At 46.0% G+C, this 25,964-nt stretch overlaps 1 protein-coding gene across 3 annotated transcripts; it reads left to right on the top strand.

The window, feature by feature from the left end:
* Nucleotides 1-687: 687 nt before the first annotated feature.
* CABLES2 (Cdk5 and Abl enzyme substrate 2) lies at nt 688-25,866 on the top strand (the record flags this gene model as incomplete). 3 transcript variants are annotated; one of them, XM_080403668.1, is made up of 10 exons in its annotated part: nt 688-1,430; nt 3,479-3,531; nt 15,967-16,059; nt 16,788-16,865; nt 18,337-18,445; nt 19,151-19,316; nt 20,070-20,173; nt 20,576-20,682; nt 22,013-22,217; nt 22,691-25,866. In XM_080403668.1, 10 exons carry the CDS (start codon nt 804-806, stop codon nt 22,829-22,831), a joined length of 1,683 nt encoding a protein of 560 aa, XP_080259794.1. In that variant the 3' UTR covers nt 22,832-25,866. The 3 variants fall into 3 exon arrangements, with proteins under 3 accessions (XP_080259794.1, XP_080259795.1, XP_080259796.1); XM_080403669.1 differs by lacking the exon at nt 3,479-3,531 and adding an exon at nt 15,702-15,773 and having other exon boundaries at nt 928-1,430; XM_080403670.1 differs by lacking the exon at nt 3,479-3,531 and having other exon boundaries at nt 928-1,430.
* Between the last annotated feature and the right edge of the window lie 98 nt (nt 25,867-25,964).

Below are 25,964 nucleotides of genomic sequence, written 5' to 3'. Positions count from 1 at the left end.
CCGGGTCTGTCTTCCCATATACGGCCCACGATCAGTGCTGCCTCGGCTTTGCTTCAGCGGCTGGGAGGCATGGGGATTCAGCCCTCCGCACGGGTTTCAGGGGCTGCCGGTGAGTCTCAGGGCCATGTGTGGGGATCCATGCCATGTAGGGGGATCTATGTCATGCATGGGAATCTGTGCCATGCATGGGGATCCGTGCCATGCAGGGGGATCTGTGCCATACACGGGGATCTATGCCCTCGAGGCTGGCAGGTTGGGGTCCACCCCAGCCCCACAAGCCGGAGAGCCGGGTCCCCTGCTGGACCAAGAGGAGCAACCGCCTTCATCTGTTTTCTGTAGCGGCGGTGCGATGCGCACAGCCGCCTGCCAAGGGTTTTAGCAGATGTGTCCTGCAGGAAGGCCGGGAGTCCTTGGACCGGGTGACCGCCAGAGTCCCTGGGGGTTTGGGTGGGGAAACGGGGGGGAGGAGAGGTTTAAGGGTCATACAAAGGGACAAGGCGGGTGTATGCGTGGGGACGCGGTGGGTGGTTTTGTGGGTACACGGTGGACTTGTGGCCGTGGGAGGGCAGTACCCGAGGGAGGAAGGAGGGGAGCGCCTGCGTGACGGCCCCGCGGGGGGAGCCAGGAAGGGGACGTGCCGGGCCGCGGCCGCCCCGGCCCCGGGGCAGCGCCTGCCCGCCCGGCGGGGGCACCACCGAGCTGCCTGGGCCGACGGAGCCGTTGCGCGCCGGCGCTAGGACCCGGCAGAGCCCCACCGGCGGGCGAGGGGAGCACAGGGCTACCCGTGATGAGCGGCCGAGCCAATGAGCGCGGCGCCCCTGCCCGGTTCATTTACATTCCGGCGCGACGCATCCAATGAGCGCGCGGGCTCCCGGCCGCGCTGCGCTCCCAGCGGCCCCGCCCGGGCGGCCGCGGCTCATTCGGAGAATGGCCGCAGCCACGGCGTGCGGCTCCCCGCCTCCCCGCGAGCAGCCGCCGCCGCGGAAGCGGGGGGACTCCCGGCGGCGGCAGGCCGCCCTCTTCTTCCTCAACAACATCTCCCTGGACGGCCGCCCGCCTTGCCCGCCCACCGAGAAGCCGCCGCCGCCCGCCGGCCCGGGCGAGGGGGAGGAAGCGGCGGCGGCGGAGCCGGCCGGAGCCCCCTCGCTGCTGCTGTCCCCGCCGCCCGCCTGCCATCCGCCGCCCGCCCCGCTGCCGCCCGGCGCGTCCCCGCTGGCCGCCGCCGCCGGAGCCAAGGGGGAGGCGGACCCACCCCGCGGGGGCATCTTCTTGCCGCAGCTGCTGCTGGGCGGCCCGCTCTGCCCGCCGCCCCCCGCGCCGCCCGCCCTGCCGGGGATGCTGGCGGCCGCCAAGCCGGGCGCCCCGGGGCTGCTCAGCCCCACGCAGAGCGCGGCGGGCGGCGGCTTCGCGCTGGAGGCGCAGCGGCAGAGGTGAGTGAGGGGACGGGGCGCGCCGGGCCCGCCTCCCCCCGCCCCCCGCCCGCCGGGCCGCCCTGACCCCGCGGGGCGTGGGAAGCGGCGGGACCCCCCGCGGGCCTTGGGAAGAGCCCGACTTTCCCAGGGCTCCCGGCCGGCCGCTGCGGGGGGGAGGGGGGCGCGGAGCATGGGAAGCGGCCTCCCCCCGGGGCGAGCGGTCGTGGGAGGGGGCAGGGGCCGTGCTGCCGCCGGCCCCGGGGGGGGTCCCTACTCCGGGGCAGCCCCGGCGGGGGCGCGGCCGGGCAGCGCTGCCCGCTCGGGGGTGTGCGGCTCGGCCCCGGGGATGCGCGGCGCGCTCCGGCGTGCGAGAGTGCCGGGGTGGTGCGGAGCTGGGCGCTCGCCGGGGCTGCGGGACCCTGCACCCTGCCTCCCGCTTCTCGCTAGCGCCGTTTGCTGCTTCCAGAACAGCCGCGGAGCCCTTGCTGGGTCGGGCTTTTCCCCGCGCCGGGCGCTTGGAGCCGGCCCCGGGGAGGATGCGCTGCCCTTCACCGCGGCGGTGCCGCAGCCGTGCCATCGGCCTGACAGCGTTGGTTTTTCTAGGCGGCTGGAAGGCGGGCTCTTGCTCGCATCCTGAGGATCCGAGCTCTGAGGAATGCTTTTCAGGCCGTTTCTTGCATAAACAGCTTTGTAAAGTGAGCTGGCCCTGGGAGCCCGCAGGTAGGCAGGGCAGTATCAAAGGCTTGAAGTCTCCGTGGTCTTTATAGCGGCTTCCAGAGCTTTGTTAGCCAGCTGAAATAGAGATGTTGTCTGGGCTTGAAAGCTGGGGAGCTTTGCTAACGCACTTGCTGGGTGTTCCCTTGCAGTGTGTATCCTGCGATGGAGGTGTCCCATACCCTCTGGAAGATTTAAATCTGGAAATGTAAAGAGCAGTAGCAGTTTGTAAGTGTGGGAGTCTCTTGTATGTCATCCTTTCTGGGTTTTTTTCCAAGAAGGAAAAAACTTGGAACTGTCATTTACCACCCGTTGCTTTTCTTCTTGAAATGGAAAAGACCTTTCTTTCCTTGCTTCTTGGAGAAGTTGAAGCCTGGCATGCTAGCTGGGTGCCCGGTGAGCAGAGATCACGCTGTCATACGCCACTGTCAAGCAGGGGAGCCTGGAGTGTGGCTGTGGCACAACTCCTTCCCACCGCTCCGGGCCACAAAAGCCAGCACACTATTTGCTGTGCAATTTCATTTCATTGCTTTCATGTTGTAGGTAAAGCTCTTGAGGGCAGGTTTTGCATCAAGAGCTTTACACACAGTTACCTTTGTGGGTGTGCTGTTCGGTGTGTCCGTGCGTACCGAGCTCCAGACTGAGTTTGCATAAATTATTTGATCCTTCCTTTTCCCATGCCAAGTTGATAGGACACTAAGAAAACATTCCTAGGATCTTCTCATTAGATGTCTTTTCTGCCTCCTTCCTTGGCATCTGATTTTAGATGGTTATGTTCCACTACAGTAATTCTAATCAATCCACCTGGAAAGAATGATAAATCACAAATAAAAGGTAGAGGAAAATGCGAGGAGGTAATCGAGGGAATGAAAGGGCTTCTGTCTGAGTAACAACAAAAAGGCTGTGATTTTTTTCAGCTTGGAAGAAATGGCTGAAAGGGTGATTGTGTTGCGTTAATCATTTTGTGTACTACTTATGAGGGTGATCTGGAGTGGGAGTTCATCTATTTTTTGCCTTTAAAGAAGAAAAGAGTGAGTGGAGAACATCCACTGAAACTATCGGGCCGAAGATCCACATCTTTACATGGAGACACATGTCTTTTGTCAGAAGGACAGTTTAGCGCTGGCTCTGGGGGTGTTAGGGCCCATGTATCTCCTTCCAGTCATGCTGGGCACAGGAGGGGGTGAGATGGACCGTCCTTCTGGAATTAATTTCACCTGTTACTTTCAGAGTGAGGGACCTGGAGCACTTTGTATTTTCACTGGATAGTTCCATGGTTTGCTCAGACAGAGCATCCTCTTGTTACAAATACATGAGGAGTGATTCAGGGACTCTTTTTTTTTTTCCTGCAGGACAGCGGTGGTTGTGCTGCTTCCCCTTCTGTGTTAGGTGAGCTGTTGGCAAGGTAAGGTTCAGAAATGAACGAACAATGACAACATAGGTTTCCTTTTAATGGGACTCTGGAATCTGCGTATTGTTTTGCCATAGAGTTATGTTGCTACCCTGGGTAGCATAACTGCGTGCATCATACAAATATACAGGCTTGTGAAGCCAGCAGAGGAAAGGAGGAGGTGGAATCTGCGCCACGACCCTGGACATCTAATCTTTGGTGCCCACTTAAGGCAGCTGCTCTCCTCGGAGTCCTTTTTTAGTCACTGTCGAGAGCTGCTTTGAGTTGCCCTTGGTGGAGCCTCCCCGAAATGCACCAGGAGCACAGGCTGAAGGGTCTCCAGATCGGCTTTGTCCATGTTTGCTGACCAGTGCTGCTGCGGTCCTGTGCCGTGCTTGGGGGTGTCATCGCGCTGGGGCTTGCCCCATCCATGGAGATCACTTTATCTACAACTGGCAGTTTCACTGGGCAGAGTTTTATTACAAAACTTGATCTTGTTTGACTTGATTGAGAAGTTGCAAGAAGCTGATGAGACCAGCGTAGCTCAGGGCAGGTTGTGGCGGCACCTCTGCTAAAGCTGGTGATTTATTAGCAGGTCTTCAGTACAGCCCTAGGAATGAGTGACCGGGTCAGCTGATGGAATGTGGAGTTTGCTGGAGTTGCTCGGTAGCTGTCAGGTCCTTTAGGATGGAAACTTAAGCAGCGCACGCTCCCTCGGAGGCAGGCACCGTTCAGTCTGGATGCTTGGTTTCATTGTGCTGCCTGCTGAGCATGATAAACTTAATGACTTTAACCTTCCACTTTTGTTTTTCTAAGGAATCTTCTGTTTACAGGATCCTAAATTACAATGCTGTGTTATACTAGCTTGCTTAATCTGCTTGCCATCCCTCCTGCCTTCTCCTTTTCCATCTTCTCTGTTCTTTTGTTCTTTCAAAGAACAAGCCTCACAGAAAGCAGTGGCAGGATGCAGCAAACAGCAAACAAATCAGCATTCATAGATACTTTTTTTTTAAAATGAATTTCTGCAGCTGGGTCTGAAACTGGCAGAGCTTTCTGGGGAAACACAGATAACAGAGCGCCCTGAAAATAGCCAGGTTATGAAAGCATGAAGAACGGGAACAACAACCCTGAATGTCAGTGTTTGTTTTGCTTCTGAGGGTTCGGTCTAATTTAATGTAAAGCAGCTGGTTTTGCCATCTACTTGCTGCATTTTTTCTGGGCCTAAGAATAAATACAGAAATTTAATTATTTGCAACTGATGCTTTAATGTCCTTGGTGTTTAGCGGTCAGGGAGCCGAACTGAATGTTCGTGGTTGCTGATGAATCAGAAATGACTGAGCTAATTTAGGTAAATTTAAAGGTGGGAGTTCAAACAGCAGTTGATAACAGCAGCCCTTTGGACCAACTCTACTTTAAAGTGTTAATTGGATGCTGGATTGTTGCCATAGGTGTGATCAAATTAGTTCTTTGGCTGGAAGGGCAGAAATACTTAGTCAGGTTTTTATGCTTATGATGGAAAAAAAAACAAAAAAACCCCAAACCACCAACTCTGCTAATAAACAGATTTTGTTAAGATGTATGAAATATAATGCTTAAAAGTCTTAGTTTTGATTTTGAGCCTTATTTGTAATAACCTGAGCACACATGGTGCTTTTCAGGAAGCAGCAAGATCTGTCAGGGCTGGCAAGCTTTGACCTTTCAGGGGTGAGCAGCAGACTGGGCTGTGCTGCTTGGTGCTGAAAATGAACATGTGCTAAATCTGAACTTTAATCTTTCAGTTGATTTTTTAATAAGGCTGCAGTTTCCTCCTTGGCAAGCACAGTTTGTTTCGGCAGCTTTCTCTCATCTTTGCAACTGCAGGTGAATTGCATGTGTCCAATATTAAATGCTTATAATTGATAGCTGCCTGTAGTATTTGTTATCTAACATTCCCAGCCAGGTATATTAATCAGAAGCAGTAAATTGGATGCCTGGCAGGAAACTCGGAGATTAGAAAATCCAGGTACTTGTATCCTGTGAATGGGTCTGGGTCAGGCAATCCTAGACACTTTTAACACTGAGATTATTTGACTTTTTGATTTAAAAGAGTCCAGAGGCTTTTAAAGTAACTTTGCTCTCAGGCAGGAGTAGTCTGTACAGAAACTGTACTCACAGCAGATTTTATCTGTGGACAGATTGTGTAGCTTTTCAAAGGAATGGCGCAGGAGCCCTGGCAGCGGGGTCTGAGATGCTATGGAAAATGGGATGCTCTGGAAGCGCTGTTGCCACCTTTCTTTTTCCTTCCTGCCAGCATGAGGGTGGTTAGAATGTGTCTTACTTCAAGTCAGCAAGTCATCAGTTGAGAGGGGAATATGGTACCAAATTATATGTAAAAAGCTGGATGGCTTAACTTCGGGGAGGAGTTGGTGGGGCCCCCTTTTAGACCTCCAGTAAGCAACTCCTACAAGGAGTGTTACAGCAGGAGCTTCCTTATCCCGGCGCTCCTCCGCTGTGGACTTGAATGTGCTGCCAGAACCTTACACAGCAGTACAGCATTCATGGCTCTTTTCTAATATTTTACTTGTGAGATTTGCTTTACAAGCTTCCTTTGAGTTAGAAAAAATAATGCAAGCTTTATTGAACCATTATTTTCAAATGTAACCCTTGACTCTGAAGACTGCAGGATCTTGGTGTACTGACTTAAAACATTGTTTCTTTGATTCACAGTCTAAAATAATTAGCTCCTCTCTCCTCCTTGCCTTCCCCCAGATCTCAGTTGGTGAACGAGTGCCTCCTCCTCAGTCTGAGCACTCGGAGCTCCCAGAGCTCATGCTGAGCAGCAGCTGGGTGCTGTGGGTGTCAGTGAAAAGGATGTGTTTAGGTTGTTGGTGCTCCTTAACATGACTTTGCTTAGTCCTGAAGTCCTTGATAATTGCGAAGATGTGGGCTGCTCAAACTTGTATCTGCTTTGCCAGCCGGCTGATGGCCACCTAGCCTGGCTGTGGGTGAAGCTTCTTCATCGGGGCTGCTGTGTGCTCTCAGCACAACGACTTCAGGAGAGTTGCTAGTTGTGGTTCTTAGTTTTTTGCCATTTACTATCAACTGTGGGATGAGGCAGGGAGGGAAGGACCTCTGCTTTTTGTTTTAAAGAACAGTCCTGAACTACAGATGAGCTCTTCTGCTCTGGGTGTGGGTGTAGTTTGATTGCTTTGGAACAGGGGAAAGGTGGAGGGAGGGGAAGTGACTTTCACAGTATTATCTTATTTTTTTTTTCCTGCAGTATGTTTTTTCATTATATTAAATCTTGGGAATCTGGAAGACTTGACTTTTCAGCTGTCCTGTGTTCCTCCTTTTTTTCCATCTGTCAACCAGTTCAAGCTGTGAGGCTGTCAGGCTGAGTGGGCTTGAAGATGCTTTTGAGCCTTCTTTTGAAGATTGCTCTGAAGTCTTCTGGCTCTGTAGTTCGAGTTTTAAAATGTACAGTTTGATGTGCGCACGAGCGTCATGAAATTTGGATTCTTTGACGAACACGAGGTATGGTTGATAAAGCAGGTGACTGCAGATGGAGGGTGCTCAGCTAAAGCTGTTCTGTGTCCTGATTTCAGCTGGGACAGAGTCAATTTTCTTTCCTGTAGCTGGTACAAGGCTGTATTTTGGATTTGGTGTGAGAATAATGTTGATAACACACTGATGTTTTAGTTGTTGCTACATAATGATTATATTAAGTCAAGGGCTTTGCAGTTTCTCAGGCCCTGCCAGTGAGAGGGCTGGAGGGGCACAAGAAATTGGGAGGGGACACAGCTGGGACAGCTGACCTGAACTGTCCAAAGGGATATTCCATACCATGGGACGTCATGCTCAGTATATAAACTGCAGGAAGGAGGAGGAAGGCAGGGACATTTGGAGCGATGGCGTTTGTCTTCCCAAGTAACCACCACACGTGCTGGGGCCCTGCTGCCCTGGGGATGGCTGAGCACCTGCCTGCCCGTGGGAAGTGGTGAATGAATTCCTTGTTTTGCTTTGCTTGTGCACTGCTTTTGCTTTAGCTATTCAGCTGTCTGTATCTCAACCCACAAGTTTTTCTCGCTCTTACCCTTCCAAGTCTCTCCTCCATCTCACTGGGGGGAGCGAGCGCTGCGTGGTGCTGAGCTGCCGCTGGGGTTAAGCCACGATGCTGTGTCATGCTGGCTCTTCAAATGCAGAGCTTTAAACTTCAAACCTTTGGTTTATAGCTGTTGTGTATATAACTTACTGTAAATTAATTACAGTTTAATCTCTGGAAAAAAGTGTTAAATGAAGAACCTTAAACTGGTCTCATAAGTGCAAGCAAAGCATTTAACGAGGGAGCCCCTGATTCACAAGACCTACTGAGTCTTCGAAACAAAAAGCTTGCTGCCAGCTGACCCTGAGCCCGCCAGCCCTTCCCAAGGGAGCTCTGGACACCCTGACCCTGTGCAGCCACCTTCCCCAGGGAATGCTCCTTTTGTGCCAGGGGTACCCAAGCTCAGCATTGCCTGCAGCCTGCCTCGGAGCTGGATAGCCGTTTGGTTTGCTAGCCAGCCACAGCATGGGCTGAACTGCTGCCGGTCAAAGCCTCTTGCTCGACAGCATGGGCACATTTATACTTGCTCTGTTGTGGCTGCTGCAATTCAAGCATAGAATTTTGCCCTGGTGAGGCTACAACTTCTTGATTGTGGGTTGGAGGGGATGACTGGTGGTGCAGTGGGAAGAACCAAGTGCCCATAAAAACACTGGGAGACCTCTCTAAATTTTCTTTGACTGGGTTTCTTCCAGTCACCTGTTTTGAATTTTCTTCTCCTTCCCAGTTAAAAGCTTCTTTCTTTTTTTTTTTTTTTTTTCCCCTACTTGAGAGTTTTATTGTGCTGAAGGCTTTTACTTTCACAAGGCACATGATGAAATGACAGCATCGTCTCTCAGGGAGGTGCCTGAATATTTTTAGCATAATGCCCACAGTGTCATGAAGGACACAATTTACATTTCACTTGCCTGTTTTGGTCAGCAGTTCAGCGCTTAGTGAGCAGAGCACAGAGGTTGGTGAGCTAGGAACACCTCCAGAAACTGGTAGAAGTACGGAGGAATACAGTTACTGGTTCGTCCTGGCCAGCACATCCAGTTTGCTTTGTGAGAAGCAGCAGGGATTTTAGGAGTGGACTTCAGAAATGGGCTCTGGGCACAGCAAACCTTAATCTGGTTTGGTGGTTCTGGTGCAGCAGATGGCTTTCATGGCGCTTACTGGAAGGCACTGTTTTATCCTTGGATTGTCTAAACACCCTTAGCATCAAAATGATGTGATTTATGAAATGCGGCGAACACAAAGCTTGTTTCCTAGTAGCATTAGCTCTTAATCATATGTGGTAGTGAATCAGCAGTGAAGTAGCAGCCGCTGTGAAGAGTATCTTAACTTCCCTTGTTTGTATTTAAAACTCTCCAGGCTTAGTGAGCTTCCCGCTTACTCTGCCTCCACCTCCGTTCAAATTACACTTCGTTTCTGTTCCTTCTCGCCTGTCCCGTGGGCTGCGTGACGCATTCTTTCCCTTGAGCGTGGCTTTGCTGGTGTTTGAGGAGTGCAGGGTTTTCTCCTGGCATTTGGGACCCGCAGGAGAGCCCCTGGTGCCCCGTCAGCTTTGCAAACAAACCCTCAATAAGAACAGAAAGGTGAAGGAATTGGACCCTCTCCCTTGTCCTGAGGTTTCAGAGGGACCTGCTCTGAAGCATAATTGTACTTTGCAAGCTCATGTTGGGTTTACTCTTTAAAATGAGGATTACTGGAGGAATAACTTAAATTAGCCTGACTGTGAGGCTTGTGTTTATTGTCTGGCAGTCTGATAGTTAAATAAATGTCAGAACAAGCTCCTGGGGCAGTGGTCTGCAGTCCAAAATACACGTTTGTGGTGCCATAAAACAGTGAGTAGCTGACTTTGCAAAGGAGTGCTTGGGTGTATGATTCCTGGCGGCTCTGCAGGGTGTCTTCTCTGCTGCTGCCTCTCACTGAACATCAGAGCTGAAACTGTTTAGCCGTGAAAACGGTGCTGGGCACATCGTGGCGTAGTCTTCATTAAAGTAATTTGTTTTGCCAAATACGTGGTTTTGACAGTGATGCATTAGATATGTGGTCTCTGACTACTTTTGGCTTTAATTACTGAAAACTTGTTGCTGCTGGTGAGCTGTACTCAATCTGCTTGTGAGTAGGAAACTCATTAATGTAAGCGCTGAGGGTGGTAAGGCAGGGGGCACTGACATGAGGGCAGTGATGCTCACACTTGTACACTCTGGAATGCAAGCCTGAAAACAGGGAATGCCTCCTGAGCTGCATAAGTAATGGCAGTTGTGAAAAAGTCAGATTAAAAACTGGAACTGGTTTTCTTAATCCCTTGGTGCCAGTATTTTACCTAGTCAAACCAAAGACACGGTTCATATCTGGTGGTTGGCTTGCCTGTAAGGAAGGAAAATGATGCAGCTTAATCTTTAAGGTATGTCTTGATAAAACAAATCTGACAGGTATGCCTTCCTATCAAAAACAGTATTTGAGATCTGGATTTCTTTTGTAAATTGCCTTTGACAGTTGTTACTAAGCTAGCGCTTCCAAAAACCAATAATTTTTTTTTTTGTCCTTGTTATATTAATAACTTGGTCCCTTGACAGCTGTGATGATACTGAGGTCTGTGAAGAACCTTACAAAGGGACATCCATATTAAAATAAAACTCTTTCAAGTGAGAAATAGGAAACCAGATTCTATTAGCCCCTAATTTTAAACAGTAATTAAAAATCCTTGCCCTCCCCCATTCCTCCCATCTATTGGCAGTACGGGTGGCTAAAGAGCAGCAGAGGATAGAAGCCTTGCCACTAATTTTAGCCCAGTGCCTGGGGCTGTGTGCCTGGGTGGCTGTGCGGCAGCATCCTTCCCCCAGCAGAAGGGTGATGCATGGATGCAACTCCATTTGCAACAAATCTGCCCTGCCGGTCCCTTTGGCTGGAGGAGGCCTCAAGTCCTGTTCCTGCCTGGCTTTTGTAGCATCTTTGAACGCTCGTGTTGACGGGCTTGGTGGTCCTGGAAGTGCTGAGGATAAGAAGTCACAGCAGAAGGTGAACTCAAGGTGCTGTGTTGGTGGAAGCAGCTGAATGCTGACTGCACTGTGACTGTGTGACTGGCTCGGTGCAAACCTGTCCCTGTGAGAGGTGGAGGTTAATTGGGATGAGGGGAGAATACCAGTAATGTCTGATTTAACCCTTCAGGAAGGAGCGAGACCAGCTGGTCTGTTCACCAGCTGTGGCAGAAATGCAGGAACCAAAAGGACAAAACAAACTTCAAAATGGCCAAATGGCAGCTGCACGCAGCAGCTTAAGTAAGATCATTGACCGCTGCAAGGCCCAATATTAGGGGTTAAAATAAGATTCATGAGGGCTGTTTGTTTCCGAGCCTGGGAGTGCTGAGCAGGGGCACGGGTGCCCAGAGGGCTGCCCCACTGTCCCTTAGGGGACACAGCGGCTCAGGAGCAGGTGTGGAAGAGGCTTGCCTGTGCCTGAAGCCATGCCTGATATTACAGCAGTAGTACCTCTTTTGCATTCAACTTGTTCAACTATAATGTCTACTAAAGAATGGTTACCTTGGACACTTCCAACTACAGCAGCATCCTGAAGCTTTACCCCTGTCCCCTTGGGTGTCTGCAGGTGGGAAGGTGGAAAATCCTCCTGGCCAGCCATTGGAAAGGTTGCTGCTCTTTAATCTGGAGCTGTGACTTAACCAGCTTTTTCCTTTCAATTCCTAAGACGGGACATGTAGGGATTACCAGTGCTATACATAGACTGCTCTTGGCTGTGTCCTGTTTTGCTGGGAACACTTAAGAGCTGTGTCAACCTCGGGGCTGGGGATCCCACGTGCTGCCTGCCTGTTCACCCTCTGCAGGGGGTTTCTCTGCCAGCACTTGGAGGGACAGTGGCAGGACCGCAGAGGACAGCTCTGTAGCTGGATGTGCTCAGGAGCTGGGTTTCCTCAGTGGGAAGGCCATCAGAAAGGATAAATGTGTGTGCTGGCTGCTGCTTCCCAGGTGGGAGTCAAAATGCAGCTCTGAACGTAATTTGTTGCGTTTTTATCTAAATACAAGATTTTTCTGTGGGCCTTTAAGTGCATGTTTAGCTCATTGGGGATTTGGCAGCGTGTTGAATCGTGTGTGTCCATGTGTGCTCGTGGAGATAACTAGCCAAGGCGTAATCCAGAATTCCTCTGTTTGATAGCCCCTTATCTCTGAGCATGTGCTGTGTGGTTTTCTCTCTTGCTGGGTCCCCTCAGAGGTGCTGGTTGTGTAAACACAGTTGCTGTTTTAAATGTTTAAGTTTGGGGAGGGTCCTGCTTTATTGGCTCCTGAAATGGGGGGGGGGGAAGCGCCCAAAAGTGAGCTCCAGGCCAAGGACATAAAGCAGGCAAACCCCCTCTGTAGCTTGTCAAGGAAATGGCTGGTGGTGGCACACAGGCATGTTTGAACTTTTGTTAGGATACTGGTGAAATTACATCCTGCTCCATAGAACTCATTAACATTTTAATATTGGGTACCCTGATTTCTTATTGTCAGGTAGCATGTCCGTAAGGGTGTGTGTAAGGTACCCTGCAGTGCACTTACAGATGTTGGTATTCTGGTTTAGTATTTAGGCTGCATTTGGAAACAAATGTTGTGTGTAAACTACTTAAAATCCTTTGCATTCCAGTGGATCAGAGCAGGAGCAAGAAGTGTTATCCTCAGTGAAGCTGCTTAGCACAGGATATGTGACTTGGCATTTTTTCACCAGAGCTAGCAGCCGCTGGAGCAATGCTGTGTAGCCTGTTGTTGAAGCATGGATTGGCTGCGCTCAAACTAAAGCAAGTGAGTGTGTGAATATATATATTTATATGTATATAAAAAATAAGTGGAGGCTGCTCAGTGTTAAATCTTGTAGCATACTCCCAAGTACTGCACTACCTAATAAAGTTCTGTGTGTTAGTAGTAGTAAAAAATCTTAGCCACTGTTGGATGGCAGTGAGCGAGTTGTGTTGCTGTAAAAAGTTGGCTTGAGCCTACAAGCTGTTGCAGGCACTCTGACTGGGTTAGTGAGACCTTTTTACGTACACCCTGTTTTGAGATTTGAGGGGTAGCATCTTGCTTAGCAACTGGGATTCCTCCAAGGTGACAGCTTCTCTTGAGGACCGAAAATATTTACAAGCATAGCTAAAAATGAAGTTTCCTGTTGGCAGAGTGGGGATGAGTCATTGTGGTTTTGAGTCAAGGGGCAGGATCTTCCCTTCGCAGCAGCAGGTTGTTGCTTCCAGATACGTACGTAGAGCAGCCGGTTCGGGTGTTTGTCGCTTGTGTTCCCGTTACTGAGAAAAGGCGGTGGTGTCCAGAAGGTGTAATGCTCTGGGTGGCTCTTCACCACGGAGACACTGCCTTGATGCTGCGGGCAGTTGCATCCACAGCACCGTGGCATTACTAGTGAGGGTCTAACTGTGTCTCTCCCAATCTGTCCAGTTACTTACACCAGTGTTCTCTTACAGTTCTCTTATGTGGTTTCTTTGTACCAGTGCCTGTTTTCCCGTTGCTCCCCACACGTGGTGTCTTTCTGTCTGCATCCAGCTAGGTTTCCCCCAGGAGGGGAGGAAGACTGGGGGTGTCCCACATCCTGATGATCCTGCAGGGAACACCTGTGTTCATGGAGGTTTGAGATTCAGCTCCACGTTTCACAAAGGGTTTTATTTTACAAAGGGTTTTCTATTACAGGTTGGATGCCAGAATAGACAAAAGAACCATGTGTATATGAAAGCGTTAAATGTTCCTGTGCAGTTCTCGTTGAAAAGAAAAAAAAAATTTAAAACTGAAATGCTGGTGAAGGGTGTTGAAGCTGTGCCAGGAATGTTCTCCAGTAGCACCCTTAATAGCGGTTGATTTGTGGGAGGCAGTCTCTAGCAATACCGAAGGTGTTAGTCCAGTGGGAGGATTTACCCCTCTTGTGTTTTCAGAAAGGGAGACTAATTTTTCATCCTCCTACCTGTTTGAATTGTGGTCTCTTTTTTTCTTTTAAGAATGCCAGAAAAGCACTGCTAAGAATCTGAAGACAATTTCCTTCTAGCGGAAAAAATAAAGTTTCATGTAGGAGTAGATATTATTACAATTTCACAGAGAAAGGGCACTAATTATATTTCATTAAGGAGATTGTAACCAGACTTCGGGAAGAAGAACATTCATTAGTTTGATACTTGTTCTCTTTATATACTTGACAATACAGAGAAAATGTTGACTTGTTTCTCGTGAACTTGTAGTGAGGAATGAGGAACTAAGCGGGTGTCAGGAATATTTAAGATTGAAGTGTCGTTGTGCAAAACCTCTAGATAATCATTGGTATGTACAGCTACAGGAGTAACTTCATAGACCTTATTGCAGAGGCTTGCCTGCAGATCAGCCATTTTAAGTAACAGTTATGTCAATATATGTGGAAAAATAACCAGAACACCATCTTTTCTGAAGCGTATTCCTGGTATAGCTTGACACAACAGAGGCAGATGCTCCTGTTGCTGATAATCTGCTTGTTGTGGAAATCTGTAATTTTCTAGCAAGTCCTGTGCGTCGATGATGCTGCCTGTAAGGGCAATGTGCCGTGCGGAGGGGAACTGCCACGTCTGGCTGGCACAGTTCTTGGCAGGCAGCTCAGGCAGTAGCTCCAAGTAGCTCGGAAGAGAAGAAATAACTTGCAAGGCGGCAGAGAGGTGAAAGCACCTGGTTTGTCACTCAGCAGTTTGCATTTCTAAACACTGGGTTTAAGAAAAAGCAGGCAGATTTTGTGTGTGGAACTCTGGTATATCTCTTTTGTAGCAAATACTGTGGTTTGGTTTCTTACCTGGCTCAGGCTGGAGAGGAGAACCGGCAGAGTCAGTGGGATTAGCAGATTGCCCAGCTGTTTCAGAATCTTGAAGTGCTGGGCTTCAAGACCAGCCTTAATCCCAAGTATCTTATTTTGATCTTTAACTTGAATCACCTGAAGCTACAAGCTTTGCTGTGTAAAAACTCTGCCATAGCTGGTAACAAGTAATAAATCCCATTTTTTCTTGGCCTTGCCCCACCCTTTGCAGCCACCCAAAGTTCCATGCTTTTGCTTTGGTGTTGGATGTTTACTTCCAGGCATGAGAGCCCGAGCAGTTTGCTGATGGATGCCAGGGCTCTGATGCAGTTTAAACTCTTGAATTTTTTCCAAAAGCACATCCCATCAAGCCAGAGGCATGCAGCTTTCCTCTGGTATGCTGCTTCCACATTGACTTTCATGGCAGCATTTTCCATTAGTTGAGTTACTATGTTGCTTTGGAAGAAAACCTTGGACTTGAATGCATGTAGCTTGTGCTAAAAATGTAGCACAATGTATGCTTAAACAAAAGCAGAAAATACGGAATCTGATAGTTGTGGTGTCAGTGTTTTGCTGGTGGCAGTTGAATCAGAGCGCATTGTTCCTATGGAAATTGCAGTCATAGTTTCACAATTCGTTTGTAAATCTCTACCAACAAAGAAAGACTTTGACAATAGTAATGTGTCTTACTTTGGCAAAGTCTATTATTTTTTGCTTAAATGTAATATCCTATTACTGTTACACTAGGCTCACATGATTCCTACTATTATTCTCCTTGCATCTTCCATTCTAGGATTTCACATGGGTACCGAATACTCTTTGCTTCCTCTAATAACCCTCTCTATTGTTTTCTGGAGAGATCTGTCAATTTTATTGAGCTGCTGTCATAGCTGGAGACAACTGTGTTCTGGATTGAGCATACACACAGATGTTCAGTCGTCATACAGATATACCATATCTGTCCATAGACTGACAGAAAATTACTTATTCCTTTGTCTTGATGATACCTCTTGTAAGATTTTAAAGGAGTATTTGGAAGCTTTTTAGGTGTTTAACTTATAGGCAAGTGTTCTTATGTGTTGAAGATAGTGAATGCTTTTGTTAATAAGTTGGTATAAATGTGTATTTCGAGGGCCCTAGAGGGGGAGACAAGTTCTTGGCCTTTTTAGGAACTTCAAATGCTTAATTAAGCAACCTTCCACAAAAAAAAATAATCAAAAAAACCTGCTATTTGTCCTAAGAACTCATAGATCTGTTGCAGTTCATAAACTCGGAGGCCATGAACTAATATTGTTCACTCTTCGTGGTGTTGTACATTTTACAGAAGGCGTTTTATCTCCCAGCGCTGCTCTCTAGACTTTTTAGAAGACATAGTGGAATATGCCAGTGTACGAAGGTACTTTTTTCAAAAGCAGCATTAACCTCAACTCGTTGCATGCAGTCCTCTCCTCCCTCCACCCTCTTCCACGCCAATATCTGGGGTCCTGCATGCTAGTGCTGCCATCTGATCATACAACTGGCACGACTTCTTTTCAGAGCACTTAACAGGTTTTGGTTTGTGTTTTTGTTTGTTTTTTTTTTAATTGCAGAACGAAGCATATATCTGGGTCTCCAAGACATAAAAGTTTGAAGAAGATGCACTTCATCAAGAACATGAGGCAGTATGACACCAAGAACAGCAGGTAACTTCTGGAGAACAAGGTGCCCCCTGTACTGGGGTGAAATAGGGGGTGCTCAGAAGCAGACTCCAGTTCGATGCAATTAGCCACTTAATATCAGTGAGAATAAGGCGATGTCCTTGGGGTCTGGTTAGTTTTATGCATACTTCTGTCAAAGGAGGTAGGTGCTCACATCTGCTACATCTGCAGCAGTATTCTGATAGTTCTGCCATCCTACTGTGAGGAGGTTCAGTCACTCTCTTCTGACGCCCTCCTTGTCTCTAGCACGCAGAGAGGTCAGAGCTGAGGAGGATTTAAGGAGAATGGCTTGGCTTAGCCAAATTCTGGGCTCTGAGCAGAAGAGAAGGGGGAGGCTGCCTTCATGTTTATTATTAGTAGAGGTGTGAGACTTCATCTAAATGTAAGATACAATCTATGTCTTTTCACAAAGCTTATGTAAAAATTACATAAATATAGCTATCTATTTTTAAAGACTAGGATTGCCTTTGAGGAGCTCCCAAGGTGATGGCAGTTACTGGGTGCTGGGTTTTGCTATAGAGCTTGGTCCTAAAGACCTACAGGTCATAATGAGACCTTTGCTTTTGTGCTCCTTCCTGAAAACACAAAATCGGTAGCAGTATCTGTGATTTGCAGAGCAATATACAAAGAGTCTGTGTTCCTGTTCCATAAAAAGCTGCTTTGTAACTTCTGAATTGTAATTTGTATCCTGATCTTTTCTCATCTCCTTACAGGATAGTGTTAATCTGTGCTAAACGAACACTGTGTGTGGCTTTTTCTATCCTACCTTACGGGGAGAGTTTACGGATCAGGTGAGACATCCTTAAGTGTTTTGTGAAATGCCTGGTTTGTTGTTTGCAAAAGATCTTTTTAAGTTACTATGGTTGGTGTAAGTCTCCTGTTCTAAAGCAGGTGAACTTATTAAAACATACCATTTATGTGCAAGGACAAGAATCTGCTATCAGAGCAGTAAAATCAAGCATTGCCACAATGTCAAAGTGTTTATTCAAACTCCAGGAGAAGAATAGGAGAAAAATAGACTTTGCATGGGTTTGTTCACATTTTAAAGCACTCCAGTCCTGTGAAATCCCTGAAAACAACTCTGAATAAATGATGTCATTTGTTACTGTGTAGAACTCCCTTTACTCCTAAAGTGGTCAGAAATCAACAGTCTTCAGTGCAACAAACTTGTAGTGTCGGCAAAAAAGCACACAAAGCATCAGGGAAGGATGCTGCTGCCTTTACTTGGAAACCTTCAAGGCTTTATAGTGAAGTTAAACCTGAAGTCTAAGATGCTTTTCTGGTTTTCTACTCTAAGCCATGAATGTCACTGTTTGCAATCTAAGAAGAACAGAAACAGTTTAGACTGATTGAAACTGCTTTTTAGTGTTTGTACTACGCTTTTGTCTAGAACTCTCAATATGACCACTTACAAAAACCAAAACCTGCTAACTGGATTTCCCTGCATCTTTGCTCAGCCCCTTGTGGAGTCTAAGTTGATTCTGTGAAGGTCTGTGATCTACAAATGTACCATGGAAAATACTCATTTTATTCTAATCTACTCTGGCAAAACAATTGTGTTGTCACTTCTGTCCTGTACATAACTTATGGCCACAGGAAACGGATGTTTAGTGGTGGGAATTGTATTGTATGCAAATACACTTGCCATAAAAATAGGTGATGGGAAAATATTCTCTCATTTAATAGAAAAGCAGCAAGGTCACTAGAGCTATTTAAGTTTTCTGAGCACTGTGTCGTTCTGCTTCTAAGATGGCAACACGATTCTTCATGTGAAAGCTGCTTTTTTGCATTGGAATATAGAGGTGACAAAGCTGCATGCTGCCATCACTGAGGCAGAGTTCTGCTAGCAGCCTTAATTTTTAATTTGGGCTTGTGTGCACAGTAGTTGGAAAATTCCAATTGAAAGGCAAGTTTGTAATCCTGGAAAACCAGTAATATAAAACATGTTTGCTGTTAAATGTTTAGGGAGTAGTATGTTAGGAATGGTGTGGTTTTATGCAGAAAGACCATGTTAAAGTTTACTTTTGATAGGTGTATTGGAACAGATTTGAGTTAAAGTGAGATTATATCTGTTTGGTTAATGAGCATTTTGACATTAAGAGAGTAGTTAAAAATCAACATTGTCTTGAGGGATTGCCCTGTTCCCACACAGGACAACTCTGATCTGGTGGTGTTGGCTGTAGCTAATGGAGGGACGTGGTGTTTACCTGGAAGCTGGGCTTGTCACATTTTATACTAGCGCACTTTCTTATCTGCATTTAGTGATCTAAAAATGGAAGGACAGAAGCAGCGACATCCTTCTGGGGGAGTTTCAGTCTCCACTGAGATGGTGCTTGGCCTGGAAGGAGTAGAGCTGGGTGCTGATGGCAAGGTAAGGAAATACTTTCTCCTTTTGTGTTTTTGGTTGGGTGTTGTGTTTTAGGGTTTTTTGGTGGTTTGGGGTTTTTTTTGGCGGGGTGGTTTGTCTCTCGATTTGTAATGCCAGTGAGCATTTGTAATACTACTGACCAAAACCGGTGACAGCAGGTGGGTGAGCTGGCTACTTTCACCCCAGAACCATCTCATGCTGGGGCAAATCACTTAATTTACGCCGTGCTTTGCCATCCATAAAGTGAGAGCTGAGACTTCTCAGAGCGGTGGAAGTTTAACTGCTCAGTTTGAAACATTTGGCTGGTGAAAATTCTCTTCTGAGGAAGTAGTTGAAGCCACTGATCGCTTCTGCCTCTGTTCCTGGAGAATTTATTTCACTCTGGTGTCTCAGACAACGTGAGTGATGTTTTGATAGAAATATGGGCAAAATTTATACCCTAGTTTATATACTGCCAGAATTTTATTGATGTGATTCTCCCCTCCTCTTCACCATCCCACCAAATCTTCTACAGTGCTTCTACACTGTTGTTGTGGAAGCAAGGCATTCCTCATCCAACTTCACCCTTTCTTCCTGTCTCACCATTTCAAGGTCCCCACTCCCAAATACAAACTCCAGGGGACTCTGAGCTGGAAAATGCTAGATGTTTGGAAATAAGCTCTTCAGTAAATTTTCCCCTGTAACTGCTACAACTTTGTCTCCTTCAAGGTTGTGTCCTATGCAAAATTCCTGTATCCGACCAATGCCCTAGTTGTTCGCAAAGCTGACGGCTATAGTGCTGTTCCCTCCTGTCGAGCTAGTGCTTCACGGAGTCTTCCTGGATCAAGATATAAACCTGTGACAGCAAAAACAATACCAGCAGGAACAGACATCGGTAAGGACAACCGCCAGCTTTGCCATCGCTTGTGTGCCTGGCAGAAAAGCATAAAAGGAATATATTTCTTTGAAATAATTGCGAATGGTGAAGTGAATGGTGATGCGCTGCATCTGGAAGGAGACTGGTTTTAGCACAGCCTAGTAAATAAGGCTTGTTAATGAAGTATAATGATGAGCCTTAGGACTGAGACTGACACACATTACTTAGATCCTCCATATATCTGGCCTTGTTCTGTTCATGCAATTCCGAGTGCAAAGCTTCTGCCTGGAAATGTGAAGTTTTATATTATTCAACAAGAAACATCTGGTATACGTGGTTGCAGGTGGGCCTCTTGCCTTCTAGCACAGTAACAATGCATAAGCCGAAGAGTTTGTGACAAGAATCCCTTCTCTTGTGTTAAAGAGCAAACCTGACAACTCTGCTGCCTGTTAGAGTATAGGCAAAAGAATTGTCTTGTGCAGTTGTTTTCTGTGCATATTTGTGGATGACAAACTTAGTTTGCACTAAAGTGGTGCTTCAGGCACATGCTGCAGAAAGAGCTTCTGTGTTGCTGGTTGGTTTGTGCATTTTTTTTTTCCCCAATGATTCTAATACCTGACTGGTGCATTTATGAAATGCACACGTGAGCATAGCTGCTCTGGGATCTCCCAACACTCCTGATGTTGGCTGTTTGAAAGCTTTTTTAAAGAGCAAACAGGCCATTTAAAGCTCTGTATCTTGTGGCCAAAAGTGCTTTCCTCCTTCCCTCAGGAAGTGAAGCTGGGGAAGCTGCAGAGTATGATCCAAATCTTCTGGATGATCCTCAGTGGCCCTGTGGAAAACATAAACGTGTTCTCATCTTTGCCTCTTACATGGTGAGTGACTGGCATACCTGAACAGAATGAGTGAGTGTCTTTAAGGTTTTCCTATAAAGAACTTCATTGAGGAAGAAATCTTCCTCTAGGAAGAAAAAATTGTGGCTTTTTGAGAATTGATTAGGAAAAGTACGAACAGTTGGGTTTGTACACTCAGCTTGTCAAGGACCAACCTGACATGCGTCTCCATGTTGCCATTTGCTGCTTGTAACAGTTTGCTGACTGTTCTTTTAAGACTTTGTAGTTGAGATTCATCATGATCTGTTGCTTAGGACATTACAGAAATGTTAAATTGTGAATAATAAAACTCAGGCTTGCCTTTGCATTAGTGTCTTTGGAAGACTTGTTTGGCCATCAGTACTGTTTACAGAGAAATGATAAATTTTGCCTTTTGTATTTCAGACTACAGTCATAGAATATGTGAAGCCCTCAGACCTTAAAAAGGATATGAATGAAACCTTTAGAGAGAAGTTTCCTCATATCAAGTTGACATTGAGCAAAATCAGGAGGTAAGAAACAAGCACTGAATAATGAGAACATCTATGCTCTACAAGGCTGCCTTCATCTTCTACTTGTACGGAGCAAATAGTAGATCTATTAATAGTATATATGATTAAACACTAATCTCTTTTGCCAGTTGAGCTGACTGTAGGATGACAGCCCTGTACAGGAATGTTTAGGATGCTGGGAAGGCGTAACAGTTGGTTTTCATAGTTCCACCTTAAAAGGGTTTAATTTCACCAGCTGGGGTGTACTGACACTTAATAGCCAATTAACAGAAGCAGCATTAGCCTTGAAACAAATACTTGTAACCTGATTGTCTGGCAGTAGTGTAGCGTAGTCCCACTCTAACTGGATTGTCTTTTTAGACCCTCTGGCTATTTTCACCTTTCAACTACCAGGCTCACTGATGGCCATGGATTCTGACAAGATTCTGGGATAAAGAAGAGTGTTAGTTCTGGGGAGTCCTTTTTGAAGGCAGGACTATGCCATACAGAATTCCTGGTCTTCCAGAAAATGCATCTGGCTGTTCATCAGTGAGACGTCTTCAGATCAGTTGTACCTTCAGAGAGCTGTAATCTTACTGGTATTACACTTGAGCTAACGCAGTTAAGGCCCTCTGAAATAGCCGGCTTAAACACAATTCTGCTGAATCACCAGGGTTATGTGTAACTCGGCTCCAAGTGGAAGGCTGGCTCAGGCAGGGTCTGTGTTCTGCCAGTGTCCTGCATACTCCTCTTTGTAACTGTCCCAAGCAGTGTGTTTGTGCAGAGATCTTCTTGCAGGTGTAGCATGGATGGCAGCCATGAGAGGTAGCATCCACCATAAAATCTGCCTTAATGCTGAAGTGATGGGCTGGCTGCTGTGGGAAGTGTGTAAACCAGTCTGCCTTCCCCTCAGACCTGATTCTTCCACAAGGTGTGTAGTAGACAGGTCTCTGTGCAGCAGCTGCTGTGATCCGCACAGCTTTGGTGTGGTGTTCTGTAGGTCAGGGTGGTTCAGTCTTATGATGTGAATCACAAACCAGTTTGGGAGCCCAGAAGGAATCACACAGCGATAGCCTGTGTGTCAGGGAGGCAGCTAAGCTCCTGTGTGTATGGGCAGATGAGAACTGTGCTTCCACAGTAGATGTATTCAGCCAGGTTAAATCAGTTTGAGCATCAGCTTCAGCTTGCTGCCAGCTGGACTTCACTCTAGGATAATAGTTACCATGGTTTTCCAGCTAGGATTCTTGCCCATATGCTCTTCTGAGTTCCCATGCTGTAGTGTTTCTAGAGCATTTCATTAAAGCCATTGTGTTTAAGATGTCTTTGTGGTTTTTTTTCCCCCCATTCCCAGTTTAAAGCGAGAGATGCGGAACCTGAGTGAAGAGTGCAATCTGGAGCCAGTAACTGTCTCCATGGCGTATGTTTACTTTGAGAAGCTCGTCCTCCAAGGCAAACTTAACAAACAGAACCGCAAACTGTGTGCTGGTGCTTGCGTTCTGCTTGCAGCCAAGATCAGCAGTGATCTCAGGAAACATGAAGTTAAACACCTTATAGATGTAAGTACTATGAAACTTGTTTCAGTGTTGTCAAAACCTCCTCTCTAGCTCAAAGAACAAAAGACTAAAGCCAAGATTTTCAACAGTGCATGCCTGCATTTAAGAGCAGCTCTTTCAGTTTTATGTATCAAGGGCTCTCAGGATTGATTTTTTTTTTTAAAAAAAATATCATTAAAACTACCTGACTGATGCAGTCTAATGTCCTACTGATCCTACAGTGAGGTTGTTTTTCCACTTACTGTTTCTTAGACACACACATGTAACTTGTGTGGGTGTCACAGCTGGGCTGATAAGCTGGTTTACTTGTCTGCTCCGTGGCAACACTTTTTGATTCTGTAGGTACTGCTCAGGCCACACACCGCTGCCTTCTGTTTTATGATGACTTAATCTAGCAGTGCATTGGTATCTTGTGGATTAACTGATTCCTTCTCCCCTTTTCCTTCTTTTTTTTAAATTTTTTATCACTGTCATAGAAACTAGAAGAGAGATTCAGATTCAACAGAAGAGATCTCATTGGTTTTGAATTCACCGTCCTTGTAGCTTTGGAACTGGCTCTCTATCTTCCTGAAAACCAAGTTTTACCTCATTACAGACGGCTCACACAGCAGTCTTAACCAAAGCGATGTCCCAGCTGACAGGCAGTGGTGCTGGGGACCGCATCACTGAACACTGCAAGTGAACTTGCCACTGGCCTTTCTGTGCCGCTGTGGGCATCCTGCCATGGCTACAGCTAGTTTTGAAGTCTGTGGTGTGTTATTAAACTGTTGAGGTGTGCATTATGGACGCATATGCCAAGTCTGGGGGACGGTCTGAGAAGAGTTGTTGAACTTTGTTTTCTTTTGGACATGTAAAGCACAAATATTCACCAGTCAGCTGTCATGGCTGCTTATTATTCCTTATTTATCTAAAACTGTTCTTCCCGATGAAGAATACTATGGTATTGTTATTGGGTTTTATTGTTTGTTTTTTTAAAGCCTTTATTTTATTCCTTGAAGCTAAAGGAAGCATCACTTGCATTCCAGTGCACCATAAAATTCAGATGTTTCTAGGAATCTGCTCACATTTTTACATTCATGAAATGCATACTTTATTTTTTTAAAGGTGTGCCTAAAACTGGCTGGTCTGGTACCAGTGCTTTTTAAGTTAGTTATGTTATTTAGTGGGAAATCCTGAATTTGTATAGCCATCTGTTCTTTACCTGCATTGGCCTTGCATATAAGGAAAACAATTCCAGTATATCTGCACTAATGACACACAGGGCATCTATTCTCTGCTATACTATAGATTGGTAAGTATTGAAATTACTGTTCCAATTTAGTTAACTATTAATACCTTAAGAATATACTTTTTCTTTAAATAGGAAAGATTGTTTGAAAATCTGTCATGAAGTACCACATGTTGAACAAGGTAGCTGCAGCAAAGTGATTGCCATCCTAGTTCACTCCTCAGTGGAAGATGAGCGCTTGACTAAGAGCAATTTGCTGTCAAATGTATCATTTATGACTTTTTGTTTGTTTCACTGTTCTGTAGTCTGAAATAAGCACCTTTTCAGTACGACTGTATTATATATGGTCTTATGTGCTTTGAGCAAATACTTATGCCAGTAGAGTTACTGCTGTCAAACCAAGCCAATGACATGAAGCATGCTCAATATTTAAAATGCTACTTTTTTTTTTACTCTGTTCTTCCAAGCATTGCATCACTGTGATGGTCCTCATAAAAACTGGCACATCTGAACAGCCACTTAACAGCTGGTGCCCAGCAGCACTCTAATGCTTATGCAGAGGTTAAATAACTTCTCTGACCATTGGTTATTCCTTCATTTATTTATTTATTCTTTTTAATATCCAAGTTGGGAATGAACTCTCGATTATATGTGGGACCTTCTGTGATATTGGTTCTTGGGTTTATTTTCTGAAGCAATATTATGATACAAGTAACTGTGTCCATTTGCAAGGAACAAAACTGATGCTTGGCTGTTACGACTGAGAAATTTGTGATTTGTTTAACTCCTAAATGAAATACTAGGCCTCGTACTGAGGTAACGGACTTGCTATCTAATATGTAAAGTAATGTAAATTTCTGTTCCTTGTATTAAATGTTGGTCGTAGCCAAAAACAAAGCTGAATCTTTGCTTTTCAGCTGTGTTTTGTCTGAAGCTAATTTGGCTTCATTAGAATTGCAGCAAACTTTACTGGAGCCCCTTCCTCTTTAAGTAGGGCTCAAAATGTATTTTTCATATGTAATAATTACAGTGACTATCAAATCTTTTGTAACTGTGTTCAGCTGTATGTAGGTTCAAGGTATTTGTGTAAAATTTAATATGCTTGTGATTTATCTCTAACACAGAAGGACTTTCCATAAGTGAGATTGTAGCTAATAAATTAAACAAGCTTGCCAGTTATCTTCCAAAAGGTTTAAGAAAAACTGCCTACTAGTTAAACTTTCTACTGAATATAACTGTCCTTGCATGCAAGAAATAGTGATGTACTAAACATCTAGTCTATAATGAGCCTTCAAATTAGTAACCCGTGGTGAAGACAATTGAAGTGGGCCACCACTTCCTGCAGTCATTAGGGGAGGGGACAGAGGCAGAACTGAGCAAAGAAATTGCTCGTGTGGTATCTCCAGAACTAGCAAAACACTCCGGTTGGCATGAATGAAATCAGAATATGGCTGGGAACTTCTTTTTTTAGTGTATAAAGAGTTTTCTCTCCTTATATAAGTAAGAGACTGTGAGAACAGAAAGTTAATTTTAAGGAAAAAAAAAAAACAAAACACAACCAAACCCGTACTTTGGTTTGCAGCACTTTGCAGTCTCTATTCAGTGGAAGTTTGGTTGCAGTGGGCATTTGGGCTGTAGTTATGCTCCCAGAATCTATGGTTTCACATCATAAAGGGCAAGCTTTTGTTTTGTCTTTCAAAAGAACAAATTAAGATAAGGAGCATTAAATTACAGAATGCTGAATGTTGTCTAAAGGTTGCTCTAGATGTTGGCTTGGGAACATGCAGTGTTCTTGAGCTTAGAAGCTGGGTGTGCAGGCCAAAAACAACGCGGTGGAGCCAATGTTGCACCATCATTTCTGGTAGAGTGTGGGGCCAGGGCCATCCAGAGGTGGAGTCTGTGGCTTGTACATCAGTGCCTCCGCTGTGGCATCTGTGCAGAAAGTCCTTCTGCAGAGATATGGTAACTCATGTGTGTGTGTATATGTTGATTTTTCAGTTTCCGGAGTGTAGCCTGCAGTCCTGTATGGGAATACTTATCTTTTCACCTAAAAGCTGCCACCATGTGGCAAAGGACTATTATTACATTATCCATTAATAAACTGAAAGTGGGACCCAAAATAATACGCGGATCTGCTGGCTTTACGTTTCCTCACAGTCCAGCTCCTCTTGCTCTGCAGGGAAAGGCTGGTTCAGGCCAAGCGGCCTAGCGCTGTGTGCCGCGTAGCGATGCTGCTGGGATGGCTCAGCACGGAGAACTCTCTTGGTAAGAGGCTGTACATTTTTATGTAAACAATACAGTTTTGGTTTTGTCTTACTCCATTATTTAAAAGCGTGAGTTGTAGCCTGTTCGGTTTTGTTGTGTTTTTTTTTTCACCATGAACTTGTAAAATTCAGATGCTGTGAAATAAAACCTGTTTTGGTACATGTTTTGTAACCAAAGTCTTTGTTTTGGAATGGTCTGTCGGTTTCGGGGGTTGTTCGGGGGCGGGGCGGCCGCTTCCCCTCAGCTTCCCGCCGCCG

Source organism: Falco punctatus (genome assembly GCF_963210335.1).
Source record: "Falco punctatus genome assembly, chromosome: 10".
Taxonomy (NCBI): Eukaryota; Metazoa; Chordata; class Aves; order Falconiformes; family Falconidae; genus Falco; species Falco punctatus.
The sequence above is the reverse complement of the archived record's forward strand: the minus strand, read 5'-3'. Positions and strand labels throughout refer to the sequence as shown.